The sequence below is a fragment of the Nyctibius grandis genome, chromosome 29 (assembly GCF_013368605.1).
Source record: "Nyctibius grandis isolate bNycGra1 chromosome 29, bNycGra1.pri, whole genome shotgun sequence".
Lineage (NCBI taxonomy): Eukaryota > Metazoa > Chordata > Aves > Nyctibiiformes > Nyctibiidae > Nyctibius > Nyctibius grandis.
Genome location: NC_090686.1, coordinates 1,230,702 through 1,246,234, shown reverse-complemented (window position 1 = coordinate 1,246,234; position 15,533 = coordinate 1,230,702). Strand labels below are relative to the sequence as shown.

General features: G+C 47.4%; 1 protein-coding gene across 1 annotated transcript in view; it reads left to right on the top strand.

The window, feature by feature from the left end:
- Positions 1 to 232: 232 nt before the first annotated feature.
- Positions 233 to 15,533, top strand: part of RBM6 (RNA binding motif protein 6) — a 59,186-nt gene continuing 43,885 nt past the window's right edge. The window contains exons 1-5 of the mRNA XM_068419869.1: positions 233 to 291; positions 5,153 to 5,262; positions 7,268 to 8,606; positions 9,380 to 9,469; positions 10,470 to 10,539. Coding sequence (XP_068275970.1) covers positions 5,219 to 5,262; positions 7,268 to 8,606; positions 9,380 to 9,469; positions 10,470 to 10,539 — 1,543 coding nt within the window. The 5' untranslated portion in view covers positions 233 to 291; positions 5,153 to 5,218. The remainder of the gene's footprint in view (positions 292 to 5,152; positions 5,263 to 7,267; positions 8,607 to 9,379; positions 9,470 to 10,469; positions 10,540 to 15,533) is intronic.

Here is a 15,533-nt window from a genome sequence, read left to right as displayed (position 1 = left end):
AGGTCGGGCGCGGGCCGCGGGGCATCATGGGAGCTGTAGGCAGCGCCCGCTCCCAGCCGCGGCCGCTCCGACCCTCCACGACTACAGCTCCCGGCAGGCACCGCTCTCCGCGCGGGGCACGCTGGGAAGCGGAGTCCGCCGGCGGCGCTGCGGGCGCGGGGCATGGCGGGAGCGGCGGGGCGGGGCGGGACTCCGCTTCCCAGCGTGCCGCGCGGCGCAGCGGAACTTCCGGGTTCTCGCCCTGGGTGCGCGGGGCCTGGTGCGGCGGGAGTAGCGGTGGCGGCGGCGGAGGTGAGGGGGGGGGGGCCTCACCCAGCCCGGGCCGCGGCCCCGGCGCTGGGCTCTCCGGCGCGGTGGCGGGGGGGGGCTGCCTGGTGCGGCGGAACCGGGCGGGGTTCGCGGGATGTGCCTGGGGAGGGGCGCGCGGGTGCGGGGTCTGGTGTGGGCCCGCGGGCGCGGCTTCCGGGGTACCGGAGCGGGGCAGAGCCCCACTACGGCCGCCCGGGACAAGGAAGCGGGTGTGTGTGTTTCTGGGGTGTCCCCTGGGATAAGGGGGGGGTGTCTGCCTCAGTGTCGTGAGGGGGGAGCGGGGCGGGCGTCTGCTGCGTGTCCCCCGGGGTGGGCGGGTGTTTGCAGGCGGGGCTGCCCGGGCATGGGGGGGCAGCGCCCTCCTACCGGGCTTCGCAGGGGAGAGGGGTGTGCGGGGGGGTCTTTCCAAGGGGCGGCTTGGGGTAGAGGAGCTGGGGGTTCCGCCGGTGGGGTCTGTCGGGTGGAGGGGGGTGTCTTATTGGGGTCACTCGTGACGGGGAGATAGTCCGAGGCTGGGGGCTGTGAGGAAGCAGGTCCCGGCTCCGTGCCCCGGCATGGCCCCACAGCTGGCTGCGGGCTCGGGCTCCTTCTCGGAGCCCCACGCCCCAGTGGGCCGGGGGCCGCGGGCTTGGGCAGCTCGGTCCCCGGTACGGGAGTAGCATGGTGTGTCCCGCACGGCTGTGCCGAGCGTGGGGGCCTGCTCTCTGTGTCATCAGTGGTTGTGGTGTTTCTGGATATCTCTGTGTTGTTCTGAGGCCCTGGTCAAATTTAGGGCTTCTTTCACACCGTGTTGTATGTGTTTCCCTGAAAAGTGTCTTGGAATGCTTTTGTTTTTTAAAGGGATGGACAAAAAGTGGGTTGGATTCCTGCTGGGATGCAGAAAAGGTGATCGGGGCTGTCGCTGGGGATGCGTTAGCTGATAGTAAGGCTCAGTGATGAGCTGAACGGGATTTTGGACTGTAAATAAAGGCTTAGGTGGAGGCAGGATGTGGCCCAACTTGTGCTGGAGGCTGGTGAAGGCTGGGTGCTACAGGGGTAGTGAGCTACTGGGAGTAGGAACGGTGGTTCTCACGTTTTGTTTTTTAAAACAATTTGTACCACAAGAGTGGGTGTTGTTGCTGGGGTGTGGTATTGATTTTGGAAATGCTGCTGAAGATGGAATCCACTTTCCTATCCCAGCAGGGCGCTGGTGCGGTGAAAGTCTCTCCCAGCGCTCCCTAGTTGGGAAAGCACTCGTGAAGTACCTTGGGACAGGCAAGGACAGGATAGCAATGGGGGGTGGTTAGAAATTCACCTAATTGTTTCTAACACGTGTTTTTAAAATATCATACAACTGCAGAGCACACGTGTCCCTTTTTTAAAGTGAAAACCTCCAACCTGACACCCGAAAGAGCTGAAATGGTTCTCTCTCCTTTCACTTGCAAACTCTAGTGACATGGTTTCGGTATTTCTTCATTTCTGGATTAGACATCTTCAACTTTAACATTGGGAATAACGGGCTTTCTTGGCTGCTTGCAGTTTCTGTAGCTTGGGGAAACGTTTTCTTTTGTACCCGCTGTAGAACTTGAATTTCACAGAGGCTTTTTCCTTTCTTCAGCCTTGCAAACACTTCACTGGGCACAGAAAGTTGTTCTGCAGCAAGTTACTTCCTCTGTTCTTTGAGCGTAGTCTTGTGTGTAGTTATGTGTTTCGTTTCATCATGGTCTATAAATACCAAGTCTGGCAGCCTTGGCAAAATCTGTTTGGAGAGGAGTTGTCAGTATCGGAGTATTTTTCTGAAAATAGCAGCTCTTTGAAACGCCACCTTGCCTAATCTGTCACCAGTTTCTCCTCTCTCGCCTGGGTTTGGAAAACAAGGTGCAAAGTTGGGTGTAAGTCAGTGAGGAGATGCTCGAGGGCTGTGCTGGCGTTCCTCACTCTGCCCCTTGCCAGAAATCTTTAATTATTCTTTAGGAAGGCCAGCTGCTTAGTCTGCCTCAGTCGCCTGCTTCTGTTGTACAATGCCATTATTTTACCATGGTCCAATGTAAATTAAAATAAGATATCCAGAAGAGTCTGCTGTCAGGCTTGGCACCTGCGTTTGGGAAGGTCCCCTGAGTGGCAGTGCCAGGGGCTGGGCTGTTTGGGGGTGCACCGGGGGAGGGCAGGGGCATGGTCCTGATGAAGTCCTTGGGGGTAATTGCCAGGGAGCATCCGGAGCTCCATCGGACTCTCCTGCCTGCTGGGAGGGCTGTGGGGCCACTGGTCCTTGGAGGAGCTAAGACCAGAAAAGAGCTTCCCCTCCTTTGAGACTCACCTTCTGTATCTTCACTGGAGCTGGGGCTTTGCCACCAGGAAATAGAGCCAGCTGGGAGAGGAGGAGGGAAATAAAATGCATCCTTTCAGGATGCATATCAGCCCTCCTGAATGTTCAGTGTAATTGCAACAGCTAATTATTGTCTTAAAACAGCTCTAAATCCAGGCTGTGAGAGTAACTGGACCACATTGTGTGTTCAGCGGCTGCGTTAGTGCGTCAGTCTGAAACGACCTTTGTTGCCGTCTCCTTCAGATGCGTGGTTGTGGCTGAGGCACGGCACAACTAATGGATGTGTAATTCCTAGCACTTGAGGGTGGATTTTTGCCGTGCTTTGCTGCTGGCCTGGCCCCAGCCCCGGGCTCTGTTGGTGTGGCTTTGGCAAACAGCTTTACTCACAGTGACCTGTCTGCCTGTGAGCAGGGAGGTGGGAGCTGAGCTGGCTGTTACCTGAAGGGTAAATCCCGGTGTCGTCTTATCACAGGGTGCATCTTTTGGAGTAGTTGTGGCAGGGCGTACCTTCAGGAGATCTTGGCGTTGGTGGGAGCCACTCTAAGATGTTTCACTCCCTGTCCTGCAGTTTGTTGTCACCTTGTTTTGTGGGGCCATGTAGTAAACCATATTGCTGAAATGACCTGGGTTAAATATAATTCTTTTTGGAGGGTCAGCCATGGTGCAGACCCAGAAAATCACAAGCTGGCACAAGCGACACGTTGTGCATTGCCAAAGGCAACGCAGAGGGAACAAACCTCATCGGGCTGAACAGGGGCCTGTCAGAGCCAGTGTTGCTGCCTGTGTCATTGAACTATGACCTCATACTCATGGATGTGCCACATGGCTCAGCTGATCTATGCCAGGCCTCATATCAGTCCCATGGTGTTTTTTTCGCCGTCTGATAATTTGAATATTCCGTCCAAACAGTTCCCAGCTGGCAAGGGATTTTTTTTTTTAAGCATCAGTAAGCTTGTTGACTTAATGAGAACTGGAGTGGGGGAGGAAATCCAAAAGGGAAGAACAAGAAACGCCAGGTCTGCAGGTGTCTGTAGGCTGCAAAAGATCATAGATAAAAGGACTGGCTGGTGACAGCCGACCACAACGATGACTGCTGTAACCATGTCCGCTCGCCTGCCCTCTCCGGGGAGGGTGCTGTGACAGTTCTCTTCAATTCACCTCCAAGAAAGACAAAACGATAGAGCTTGTAGAGGAAACCCTTGGGACCAGGGAGGTGCTGGTTGCATCGAGAACCGTGTAAAACATGAGCAGCCCAGTGTTCTTGGCCTTGAGTGGCCAATCGAATGAGCCTGTTTCTTTAGGAATGGCGTTACAGTGGATGGATCAGCAGGGGTTGTACTGGTTGCCTCCGTCAGCCCCCGTGCCCTTGCAGACGAGGCCTGCCAGCCCTGCCGTCCCCGGCTCCCCCGTGAGCCTTGGCTGGCTGGCGACGGACCGTGGCAGGAGCGGGTACTCCCTCTTGGCAGGGCAGCTCCGTTTAGCACCTTGGCACAGGCGGCTGCCGGCAGCGGCATCTGGAGTCACTCCCTGGTGTAACCTGCTCTGCCAACCTGCCACCCGTACGGCAGCACTGACCTTTGGAAGTGAGGAGAAACAGGATCCTGTGTGCTTTTCTTTGACGAGCTGCTCCAGCCAGGCCTGGCGGTGGCTGTCGGTACTGCCTGCTGTTCCACCTAACCACCGCAGTTAGTTTAATCCCGCTTTTGAGCTGCTTTGCAGCAGCATGTGAGCCCCAGCTCTCCTGCCCTTGGTGTGGTGGCACAGCAGCCCTCCTGAACCACTGCGCCTGGGGTAGCCAGAGCGGGTTTGAGACCATCAGGTTGCTAGCTACCTCGTTTTGCTCTGTGCTCTGCTGCAACCTTTTTTTTGGGGGGGAAAAGATGGATGCACTTCCCATTTCAAGTCCTGGCTTTGGCAGTCACCAGGAAATCCTCACCTCTGCTGGTGGGAGGAAGTGGATGAAATTTTAGATCTCTGTCAAGGCAAGTGTTATTTGCGGCACTCAGCTTGATGAGGGCAGCACTGGAGAACAGTGCCTGTAATGATTTATTGGCAAAGCCTACTCTGTTATCTACGTACTCCTGAGGGCAGAGTAAGCATAGTAGACCAATAGTAGCGATCGTTTCCTTGAACAGCAAAGAGCTTTTGGCAGGAATAGTTTGGATTAAACATTAATTGCGAGCTGTTGTTCAGCAGTGGTCCTTGTTGTTTATGGATTGTGCTGTTCTCACATTTCTAGCTGCGCTCTGAATAGTGTCAGACAGCACAGTATGTTGGAAAGCTTTATGTTAATCAAAGCAGATATCAAATTGTTTGCCCACCCATATTGGCAGTTTAATTTCAGAAGTCGTTTAACGCTTGCAAATTTGAACGTGGAGAAACGCAACAATTAAATTCATTCATGCCTCAATGTGGTCTTGTCTATTTGTGGATCATGATCAGATGTTCCACGCGCCCCTTCTCCTAACCAGCAGCGTTTTTCTTGCGTGATGTGTGTTCTTTGCCTTGCGGCTTATTGTCATGATATTTATTCAACAGGTTGTGCTGTATTGGTGTTCTTAGAGTGAATTATCCTTTTCTGGAAACCTACCAGACAAGATCAAAATGTGGGGAGACCATCGACAAGGCAACAGAATGGGGTCTTTTCGGTAAGTGTTTGAATGTACAGTTTGTTTCAGCAACATTCTTAAATACAATAAAGCCATAGGAACTTCTGTTTGTCAATATTTCTGCATATCCTCCTGTAAGCAGACTATTTTGGTAAAAGTTCTGAGGTCCGTGTGGAGCTAGGTGTGACTGCCAAAGAATAGGCACGTTAAGTGACAGTATAACTTTCTGCATTTTTGTGAGGTTTTTTCACTTATGTTCTTTTTAACAGCAGCTGATTTTAGTATTTCTATTCCTTCTCTACACCACCTTTTCCAAGGATACTTAGTTCAGCTGTTGTAAGCTGAGGTGATGATATGCCACGTGGGTTTTGGTGCTATGCGCTGTTAAGACCTAGAAGAGAAGCTCCTAATAGTGTGATGTTGATTCTCTTCAACATGGTGCTTGCCTTCACTTCAGTAATACTGGCACTTTCATTGCACACAGGGTTTTAGGAAAGCTTTGAGAGTTTAGTTCTCTTCAGGAGGTTAAATAGACCATATATCCCCATGTTCTTGGCCATGCTTATCCATAAGACATTTTTGAATGTCACTGGAACTGTTTTAAAGATTCGTATACAACTGGACCTGCACAGCATGATATTTTTCTTAGTTTATATTCCTCTGGTTGTAACTAGGCCCTGTGTTTGCAAGAGGGTATAAAAAAATGGAGGCACGAAGAGCTAGGGTTTTCCTCTTGTGCATGATTTTTTCATCCTTTGCTTACGTGTCCACCTCAGTTATTTGGATATCAGCGTGATAAAGGTGCTTCCTCATGGCATACCTTAGGTTTCTGCAGTAAGTATACTTTAAATAATTGTCCAACTGTAATGTGTCAAGAAAACTGATGACATTTGAGCTACAAAAAACAGTATCCTCCAGAACATGTCATAGCGGTATTGATGGGAGGGTGATTACATTTTGTGATGGTGTCAGTAGTGCTGTTCTGATTTTTCAGTGGATTTTATTGGCATCATTCTTTACAGTATTGAGTGGGGAATTTGAACCTTGAACCAAGTTTTAATTACTCTTCTATACGGTGGTGAAACAGGGATGTGTAGCTTAGGAACTCTGTATATGGTTTGATTAACTGTGCAGATGTCACTTTGCATTCTGTTGGTGAGTGATTCTGTTAGTGAAACTGGAAGAACAACATGACTTGCTGTAGTTGCTAAGGAAATGTCCACTGGTTTGGGTAGCATTTGGTGTTATTTTAAAATGTGTTGATATTACTCTGTTTTTTTTAAATGTATTGGAGCCTTGCTTAGATGAAAAATGAGGTAGCTCCATCTCAAAAAAAACCTCACTGGGTTTTGAACAACTGTCTTAAGAGGACACCTCTTCCTGCGTGGTTTTATGCAGCTATCAGGAGAGGTCATAGCTGCAGTGTGTAAAGCTGGTGTAAGACAGCCAGTCTGGAGGCACGAGCACAAGATCATCTTGAAGACTGATTGTTGGCATATTCCTGTGGGGCATCCTCGAAGTCTGAACTGATAGCTGGCAGCATTTTGCCAGTTTACACTCCAGCACGAGGAAGCATAAATGAGTCTCTGTCATATGTTAATAGAGTGTGCTCGGTAACCTCTGCTTTTATGTGCCTCACGATGATGTGTTAAGTTTGTAACGCTGCCCGGAGAGCTTAAGCTCAAGTGGTTCCTCACCGGCGTGTGCTGGTGATGCTAATGAACAAACACAGCAGCTGGTGGAACCGTGGACAGCTGCAGAGCTGTGTGCAGTGCAGGACTATGTGGATTGCTACCATCATTAACCCATTAATATTGCAGGTATTCCCTGTTGAGTGCTTCTGGAAATTGTGATGAAATGGGAGCACCCAAGTTTACTTTCTCACATCTGTCGTATGCTGCCTCATCTTAAACTGCCAAACATCAATATCTTCTGCGGATCTTAGACTGTTACACAACTCTATAAAAGTTTAGAGAAGAATGTGCTGCTGTGTAGATTTGAGACTCTAAGCACGTTATGAATAATACTGTCTTTATTTCTACAGTGGGAGCCAAGAAGAAAGGTTTGCTCCCGGGTGGAACAGGGAATATCCTCCTTCCCTTGATAGCCTTGCTCAAGAAAGACACTCTGGCAACTTCTCTGGCAGAGAATCACTTCCTTTTGATATCCAGGCACTCACAGGCCTCCTCAATCCTCAGTTTGCCAACAGAGAGGAACCTTCTTTCAGCTTTGGAGCTAGAGATGGACCACGTAGTGACTTCAGAGGTGGGGAGGGGCACCATGATTTCAGGGGCAGAGATTTTCCACCACCTGACTTCCAGGGCAGAGATGAGTCTCAGATGGATTTCAGAGGTAGGGAGCCACCCACTTCTGAGTATAGGGGCAGGGATATGTACTCTGGAGACTTCCGGGAGAGAGAAGGGCCACCTATGGACTTCAGGGGTAGGGACGTTCCTTCAGTGGACTACAGGAACAGGGAGACGTTCCGTATGAACTACAGGGATAGGGAAGCCCATAATATGGATTACAGGGCCAGAGAGGAACCTCCCTCAGACTTCAGGGGAAGGGGATCTTTTGATCTAGACTTTAGAGGTCAGGATGGATCTCATTCAGACTTTAGGCCAAGAGATGTGTCTGAGTTAGACTACAGGGGCAGAGAGCATTCCTATTCAGACTTCAGAAATAGGGATGTACCTGATTTGGACTTCAGGGGTGTGGGCACCTCTGATTTGGACTTCAGAAACAGAAACGCACCATCGTCAGACTTCAGAAATAGGCACAGGTCCCGGTCTGATCAGGATTTTAGGAGCAGAGATGTGGCTCCTCCTATGGACTTTTCAGATAGGGAAATGCCTCCTGTGGATCAAAGCCTTGTAGATTTTAGGCACAACCAATCTACTGTACCTCCAGCAGAAAGAGAGGGCTCTGGTTTAAGCACCAGCAAGAGAGAGGAGTCTGCACTTGGTCTAGATAGAACTCCCTTTGGTAGCCAAAAAGGAGAATTTCAACATTCAGAAGCACCAGCCAGAGAAGAGGAATCCCTCGGATTGGGTCTTGAAGACGACACTTCACACAATTTCCAAAATAGCTGTGGACCTCTTCCTACTCTTCAGGACCAAGAGGAGCAACCTCAGACCTTTGCTAACAAGCAGCAACAGCAGCAGCTTTCTGGGGGGGAGCAGCAAAGTTCCGATTCTGATCTTGGGTTAAAGGGTGAAGGTGGCCTGGATTTCCTTGGAAGGCAAGATACTGACTACCGAAACATCGAGTATCGCGACGTGGATCACCGGCTGCCAGGGCACCAGATGTTTGATTATGAACATGGCAAGTCCTTTTCAGAAGGAAAACCCAGCAAAGATTCTAGGCCCTATAAAAGCCTTCAGGTAGGTGGTTTTGTCAATTGATGTTTCTGTTAAACGCGTGTTGGTCAAAGAATGGAAGGAGCCAGGAAGGAGTCTTCCATTCATATCTCATTGCATCAGTTCTATCCTAATTCACTGTCCTGCTCTGAGATCATCCTCGTTCTCCAGGTTGTTTTAATGGGCACCCTTTCTATCTCAGAAATACTTTCTTCTCAAGAGAAGCGCAATGTAGCAATTGAGAATTGCTAAATACATAAAATCAGACGTGGTTCAAAAAGTCCCCAAGTTGAAAATGACCAGACAAAGGGAGGGTGTTATGGGGGAAGTAGTATATAGAACTTCTTATTTTCTCCTGGACATCGCTTATGAGCACTACCAGAGAGAAGCTGCTGCCTTAGGTGGATCTGTGCAGAGCAGTACAGCTGTTCTCATGCGTGGTTTGTTTTCCTTCAGAGCTAACTCTGAAATCTGAAGGTAATGGTACCTACTGAGTTAATAACTACTACTGAATTTGAATCTCCCACTGCTGGAAAGCAGAGAGGGGTAATTTGCCTGTTTTATTTCCCTGGACCTAGATCTCATTGTACAGCTCAATGAGCACATGAAGCTAGTAATGCTAGTCCTCCAGAGCCCTCTGAATCTTAAACAGAGCTGTGGTTAAAGATTTGAGCCAGTCTGCTTATGGGCCTTTGCCTTTGAATTAGACCCTGCTTTTTTTTTTTGTTACTGTTTGTGTATTTTGTGAGCTAGCATCTCTCATTTGTAAAAAAACATCTTGATTGTGTGAACTCAAGGACCAAGATTACCGGACCTGTCCCAAATACGTGAAGCCGAGCAAGCTCATTCGGTTAGGAGGAGTGCCTGAAACTGCCACAAAGGATGATGTAAGTGGGATGTTTTTCATCCAAAACTTCTAACAAGGGTTTCTAAACGTACCATTTTTAAGCCTGGTTAATGTTGTTCATGTGGTCTGTCATTTTCCCCAGGGAAAATCCAGATTTAGGAGTGATTGCAGTGTTATTTTTTATCTGATTACTCTGGTTTTTGGGGGCTCTGGAAGTGATGAGTTTTTCTGTAGACACATATGAGGTGTTGGTGGCTAAAATTCTTGACTCCAGACTCTTTTTTAACATGCCTTACTTCCAGCATTGCTTTATATATACCAAATATTGCTATTACTTTGTTATTGTACTTTGGGCTCAGAAGACCTGTAGTGTCTAAGTGAACTTGTTCATTCTTAGTTACTTGAAATTGCATAAATGAGGTCTTAAAGATGGAAAAGATGTCTGCAGCTACTGCTGATCTTAGTAAAAAACCAAAAAATAATCTAGGCTACAAGGTGAAAGCAGCTCCCTTTCCAAAAGCTTCCACTTTGAATTACGATGTCTTTTTTTTGGTGGCAGTTCCAGACATGAGAACGCCTACATGCAACAATTTTTGCTAGGGTTAGCTGTGATGATCAGAGCTTCTGAGGCCTGATACTGGAGAACTCATGACAGAAACTTTGTCCATCAGAGGATGATAAGACTCGGAACAGTCACCCCACGTCCCTTGGTTTTCTTAAAGGCAGTAAGACATCTCTGACCTTAAATAAGGATCTGAGGTGAACTGTCTGGCTGAAAGCAGTGTGATAAACCTTTGCACAGTTGAATTGTGGTGTAAATGGTGCTTGCTTATTTAAACAAAAAACAAAAAATACTTCCCAAAACTCAATAAACAGTTCTCAGATACTGCTGGAACTTAATCAGGAAAATGTGTCAGTTTGTAACAGAGTTAACCTAGAAAGAAAAGAAGTCTTGGGGAGAGGGAAATGTATGTTAGCAAGTACTTCGCCTTCCAAGGTTTGATTTTTGGAGACTGAAGTGGATCTCTGTTTTCCTGTAGATTCTCAATGCCTTCCGAGGGCCTGATGGGACACCTGTGAAGGACTTGCGACTGAAAGATTACAGTTCAGGTGAGAATGCTTTTCCAATGCTTCTAGTTTCAAGTTTACAAAAGGGTATTTTTCACACCGATGCTCACTTAGGCAGTTTGGTTAAAATCTTTGGTGCCATAATTGCAGGTATTTTCGAATGAAAATGCCCACTGAGTTTTGTAATTTGTCCTCTTGTCTTCAAAACTGATAGCCATCAAGAGTAAAGCCAATACTGCTATGAGGCAGTAGGTTAATTCCTCAATAGATTTTTAAAATTATCATTAAATCCTTTTGGATTGTTCGACATCTTGTTTCTGAGATGGTCTTAACTGTGGAACATGTCCTGCACAAATAGTGTCCTCAGGAAACCTGATACATCCTAACATTTCTCCTTCAGTAACATGAAACTGTTACCCTTCGTAGATACGAAGACAGGTTAAAGAAAAAGTAAGTTTTATAAGCAAATACCCAAATACTGGGTCTGGATGCTCTTCCTCATTCAAAGAATAAAGTTTTGCTGTACTTCTGATCAGTGCGTATAGGATTCTGAAGAAAGAAATATTTTACAAGGCTGCTTTGTGAGAAAGTTGTACTGGAACAAAGATGTGCGATGGTAGGAAATGCAGGGTGAGTCCTGGGGATTGGTTTGGATAATACTGGTAGGAAATACCTGGAAACTGGTACTTTTTATTTTTTTTTAAACCTAGGAAAGCAGAGGCTTCTACCTTCATCAGTGCTTTTTCTTAATACCAGTATGGGTTGCACGCGAAGCAGCTGGAATTCTTGGTGTCAATACATTATATAAAGGCTTCCTATGCGTTTAGTAGCTGGGGAGAGAAACTGGGGCAGTTGGGTATTTCTCAAGTATATTTTTGTTTCTGGAAGCTGTCAAAGCAGATTTCACAACCTTCTCGTGAACCTTTGAACTGAAGAACACCCCTGTGTCACATAATCTGGTCTGGCCCAACAAGCAGGGCTTAAGGGGCACAGTCAATCTTTCTTGCTTCCTTTCCTGTTCTCTGAGCATAGTACAGCATGGCTGTCATCACCCCCACAACTCTGACTGCAGCCCAATAATTGCAACATACTCATTTTTTGCCTGTGTTCGTGTGATTTGTCAGTTGTTTTTGTACTGAAACACATCACTTCTCAGCAATACATCAACTTGAACTGGAAATCTCTTCATAAGTCTCTTCTCGTGTACGTTATTAGGACGTCATTAGAGAACTGTTGTCTCCTCCATCCCGTTCCCCATTTCAAAGGCTCCTCAGGATGGGATGCAGTGTCTGAGGTTACGTGCACAAGCCCTAGTATCTGCTGGTGGTCACTTGTAATATGAGGGTTGCCATTTTCTGCTGTCTCTGAAAGCTGCATTCTGTTTCAGTCTGTCTCCTCAGCTGCAAAGTTGTTTTTCTTTTTAAGTTTTTCTGGCAATTGTGGGGAGGGAAAGAATGACGTTAAAATTAGCTCCTATTTTATGAGCTATTTAAAGCTGTTGTTTAACCCTGTCCAGTCAACACCAGTAATTTCAGCAGCGTAGCATTATTCTGGGTTACGCGGATGCTCCGAAGGCTTTGTTTTGCTTTATGTCCTGAGGCTGCATATGCAGCTGCTAGTTTAAACAGCTTTCTGATCCTTCTTACGCAAGATGGATGTGTCTAGGACAGTAAAAGCTTCCTGAATTGTGAAAGCTGCTTCTAGAAATTGGGTAACTAGAAGCTGTAGTAAATTTAATCCAGTTTTTCACATTAGGTCATCCTATAGGGAAGTGTGTGAAATTGAATTCATAGTAACTTCTGAAAAGCTAAGCCTGCTTGAAACTAGAGGCCAGTCATGGGCTAAACAGTGCTTTTAGGATGGGGCGTGTATATAAATATTCATAGGAATTAAAAGCAAACTTGCTGGATTACTCATGTCTCTCGGGTACACCTGGGCCCACTGGCTGCCTTACTGTGTCAGCTCAATGGCACGACGACAGCCTGGCTCAGAAGAGTGCGTGCTAAGCCTGTCTGAGTGGGTTGTATATTTTTGAGTGCTGTCCAGAAATGTTAAAAATAACATTAATCATGAGTATGCATGTTGAGTGTGTTTGAGAGAAGAATGCCTGCAGCTGTTGGAGAACAATAACAATCATAACAAATAACACGCAATTAACTCGAAATAAGTGAGGGTCGGATCAGCTTCACAAAAAGATAACGCTGATCATAAAGCTTATCTCAGCAGCTTCAACGTTATGATTCCACTGTATGGTCTTTCACAAGACTCTTTCTGTTTTGGGGGAAAATATATGGTTGTTTTTTCTTGGAAAAAGCAGCTCAACTTCTTTATAAAGTCCTTTCTTTTTACATACTGTGTATGTGCTAAGGGAAGCATATTTTCCCTGAAGGTTGTGCTGAGCGTGGAACACTGCTCTTAATATACCTGGTGTGATTTTGGTGTGCGTTCAAGCTGTTTATTCTTTCGATTATTTTGTCTCTGAAGCCCACAGACTGAAATGGTGGCTAGATTTTAAACAAGGTAGTGACAGGAGAGACTTTAAGAAGTGGCATAGTAATTCTATTTAAATCAAAAAGGCAGGTATTTACAGACAATGATAAAATGTCAAAGTCAGACTTTATAGCATTACCCTGCACATTATTAACTTGTAAATTCCATCAGTTAGATTTTGAATCGGTGCCTGTATGTTCAGACTGAGAGTATCAGATCCATTTGTGAGGGGAAGAGGGCTTCTCCCAATGTAACGTGTAAGCCTGGGCAGAAATAACTGTGAGATTGTTGGCTTATCTTTCAGCTTGCCTTTTCAAGTGTGTTTGGTCATGTCTGGTCAATTAATCATTACAAAGAATAAACCCTGAGGTGGTAGTGGAATCTTCTCAAAGACCATCAGCTGCTTTAGTCTGCAACATCTCCTGTTGCCTCTTGCTGCCTCACACGGAGGCAGTGCTGCGGATGTGCTGCTGCTTCCGCAGGTACTGGTGGTGACGGCTTGTCAGCAGCAGAGAAGGGGTTGTCAGTAGTGGCTTGTGAGCTCCCCTGTCCCATCCAAAGGTACTTATCTCTGCTCCCTGGGGTCAAGGCTTTCATGTGGCTTCACACTGAGGGCCTCCCTCTGTGGAGCTGCTAGTGCAGCACTTAACAGCACCAGGCTGCTTGTGGCACAGGGTCGGTCATTCTCCTGTTACTGGCTGTGCGCTTGCGTTGGTGCTGACTGCCAGGAACTTGAAACCGATACCTTTGGACCTTCGAGGAATCTAACGTGAACGCACCTTGTCCTGGCTTTGATCATATTTTAAGCTTATCTCCTGCCTGATTCTCGTCGAGCTTTATTTCTACTTTCCTGACTCATGTCAAATGTAAGCAAAGCCTGAGATATCATCTCGAGTGTCTGACGTGCACAGAACTCTGGCTGAACACACACGTATGCCCTGGAGAAGAGAGCACACGGAGCTATCTTTATCATGAAGGGCTGCTTATGAGGAGTCGTTCACCCTTAAAAGATGCTGCAATGATGTCCAAGTAATAAGTGAAAACATGAAGCATACTCTGAGCCTTCTGTTCAAATTGTTCTCCCGGACACAGTCTGCAGTGGGACAAGCTTGGAATGTGTGTTTTCCCATGAGGATTCATGTTAGGGTTAGTACCAGCAGCTGGGAAAAGCTGTTCAGGGAAAGCGAGCATGAGAAATTGCTGGCAGCCCATGAGGCTTTTCTAGCTTACTCTACAAGCCCATCTGGGGAACCAAGAGGAGTTCTTGCTGAGCTGGGAGAGCCTGATGGAGAATGGACACACTGACTGAGATGGAGAGCAGCATGCGCAGAGAGGAGCTCTATGACACAGACCTGGAGGGACCAGGTGAGCTGGATTGCGGTGAGAGGGAGCAGTGAGGTCTACCCCATCCCCTTTATGTGCCCTCTAAATTAGTGCAGCCCTTCAGAAACTGGGAGATTTGGGTTAACAAACCCTCTTCTGACTCTTCTGAATACTCACTTTTGAACCTTGGGTGGGGCTGAGGGAATGCAATGCTGCACCCCTGTGGAGCAAAGCACCCATGAAAATGGGGTGACTGGAGCAGGGAGGAGCCCTCTGAACAGCAGTAACGCTTGGGGCCAGAGGGATGTCCACATGGATACAGGTGACTGGTGCTAAAGGATGGGCATCTTCCTGTGGTGCAGGGACACGCAGCAAATGTAGTGTAACCTAAAAATGGGACTAACCTGGCAGCTACTTAATGGCAGCTGCCTGCTCAGTTGTGAAAAGCTTTTGTTTTAGCACTGTTGGCACCAGACGTACTTTATTGCTTGCATAGCCACCTTCTTGCACTAGCATTTATTTCTTGTTTCGTTTCTCCAAACCTGGCCCTTACGTGGTGCTTGGAACTGCCCCCCCTTATCCCTCCTTTTATTAAACTTAAACTGCCTTGGCCGAGTACTGGAAGAAACTGGATTATCTTGCTTGTTCTCACTAAGAACTGGTGCCCTGTTAAATATTAATAAGCCCCTTAGATAAACCTTTAAAAGGTGGGTGTTTTTTTTTCCCTCCAAGTACAGTCTGTCCTGTATATCAGAACAGTGAATCATTGGTTTCAGGAATATTTCAGGAAGCCTCTGAAATTTAAAATTGTATTCTTTAGTGTTGCATTTTGCTAAAGCTCATAATCCAAGGTCCAGAAGTTTACACTTCATGATGGAAAAATCAGAACAGGTTTTTGAGCGGTGCACCCCCCCGTACTAGGGATAATCTCTCCTTTTTCTGTGGCTCGAGAGTGTCCCAAGGCAGTGAGATCTCCTCTCCCTTAAAGCAGAGTTCCCATTGTAGCAGGCACAGCTCTGCATTGGTCTGGCCCGTGTATAACTGAGTCTTAGCTCCTCGCTGTAGCTGTACAGGAGGGTGGGTTTGGGCTAGTGATGCTCTTGGAGGTCAGAAGCACTGGTGAAATACTGCTCTTGCCCCCAGCCCCTGCATGCCACAGGTGCTGTCGTGCTGCAGCTTCTGGCCTTGGGTAGGGCTGGGGAGCTGCTGCTCCGCGTGGGGAG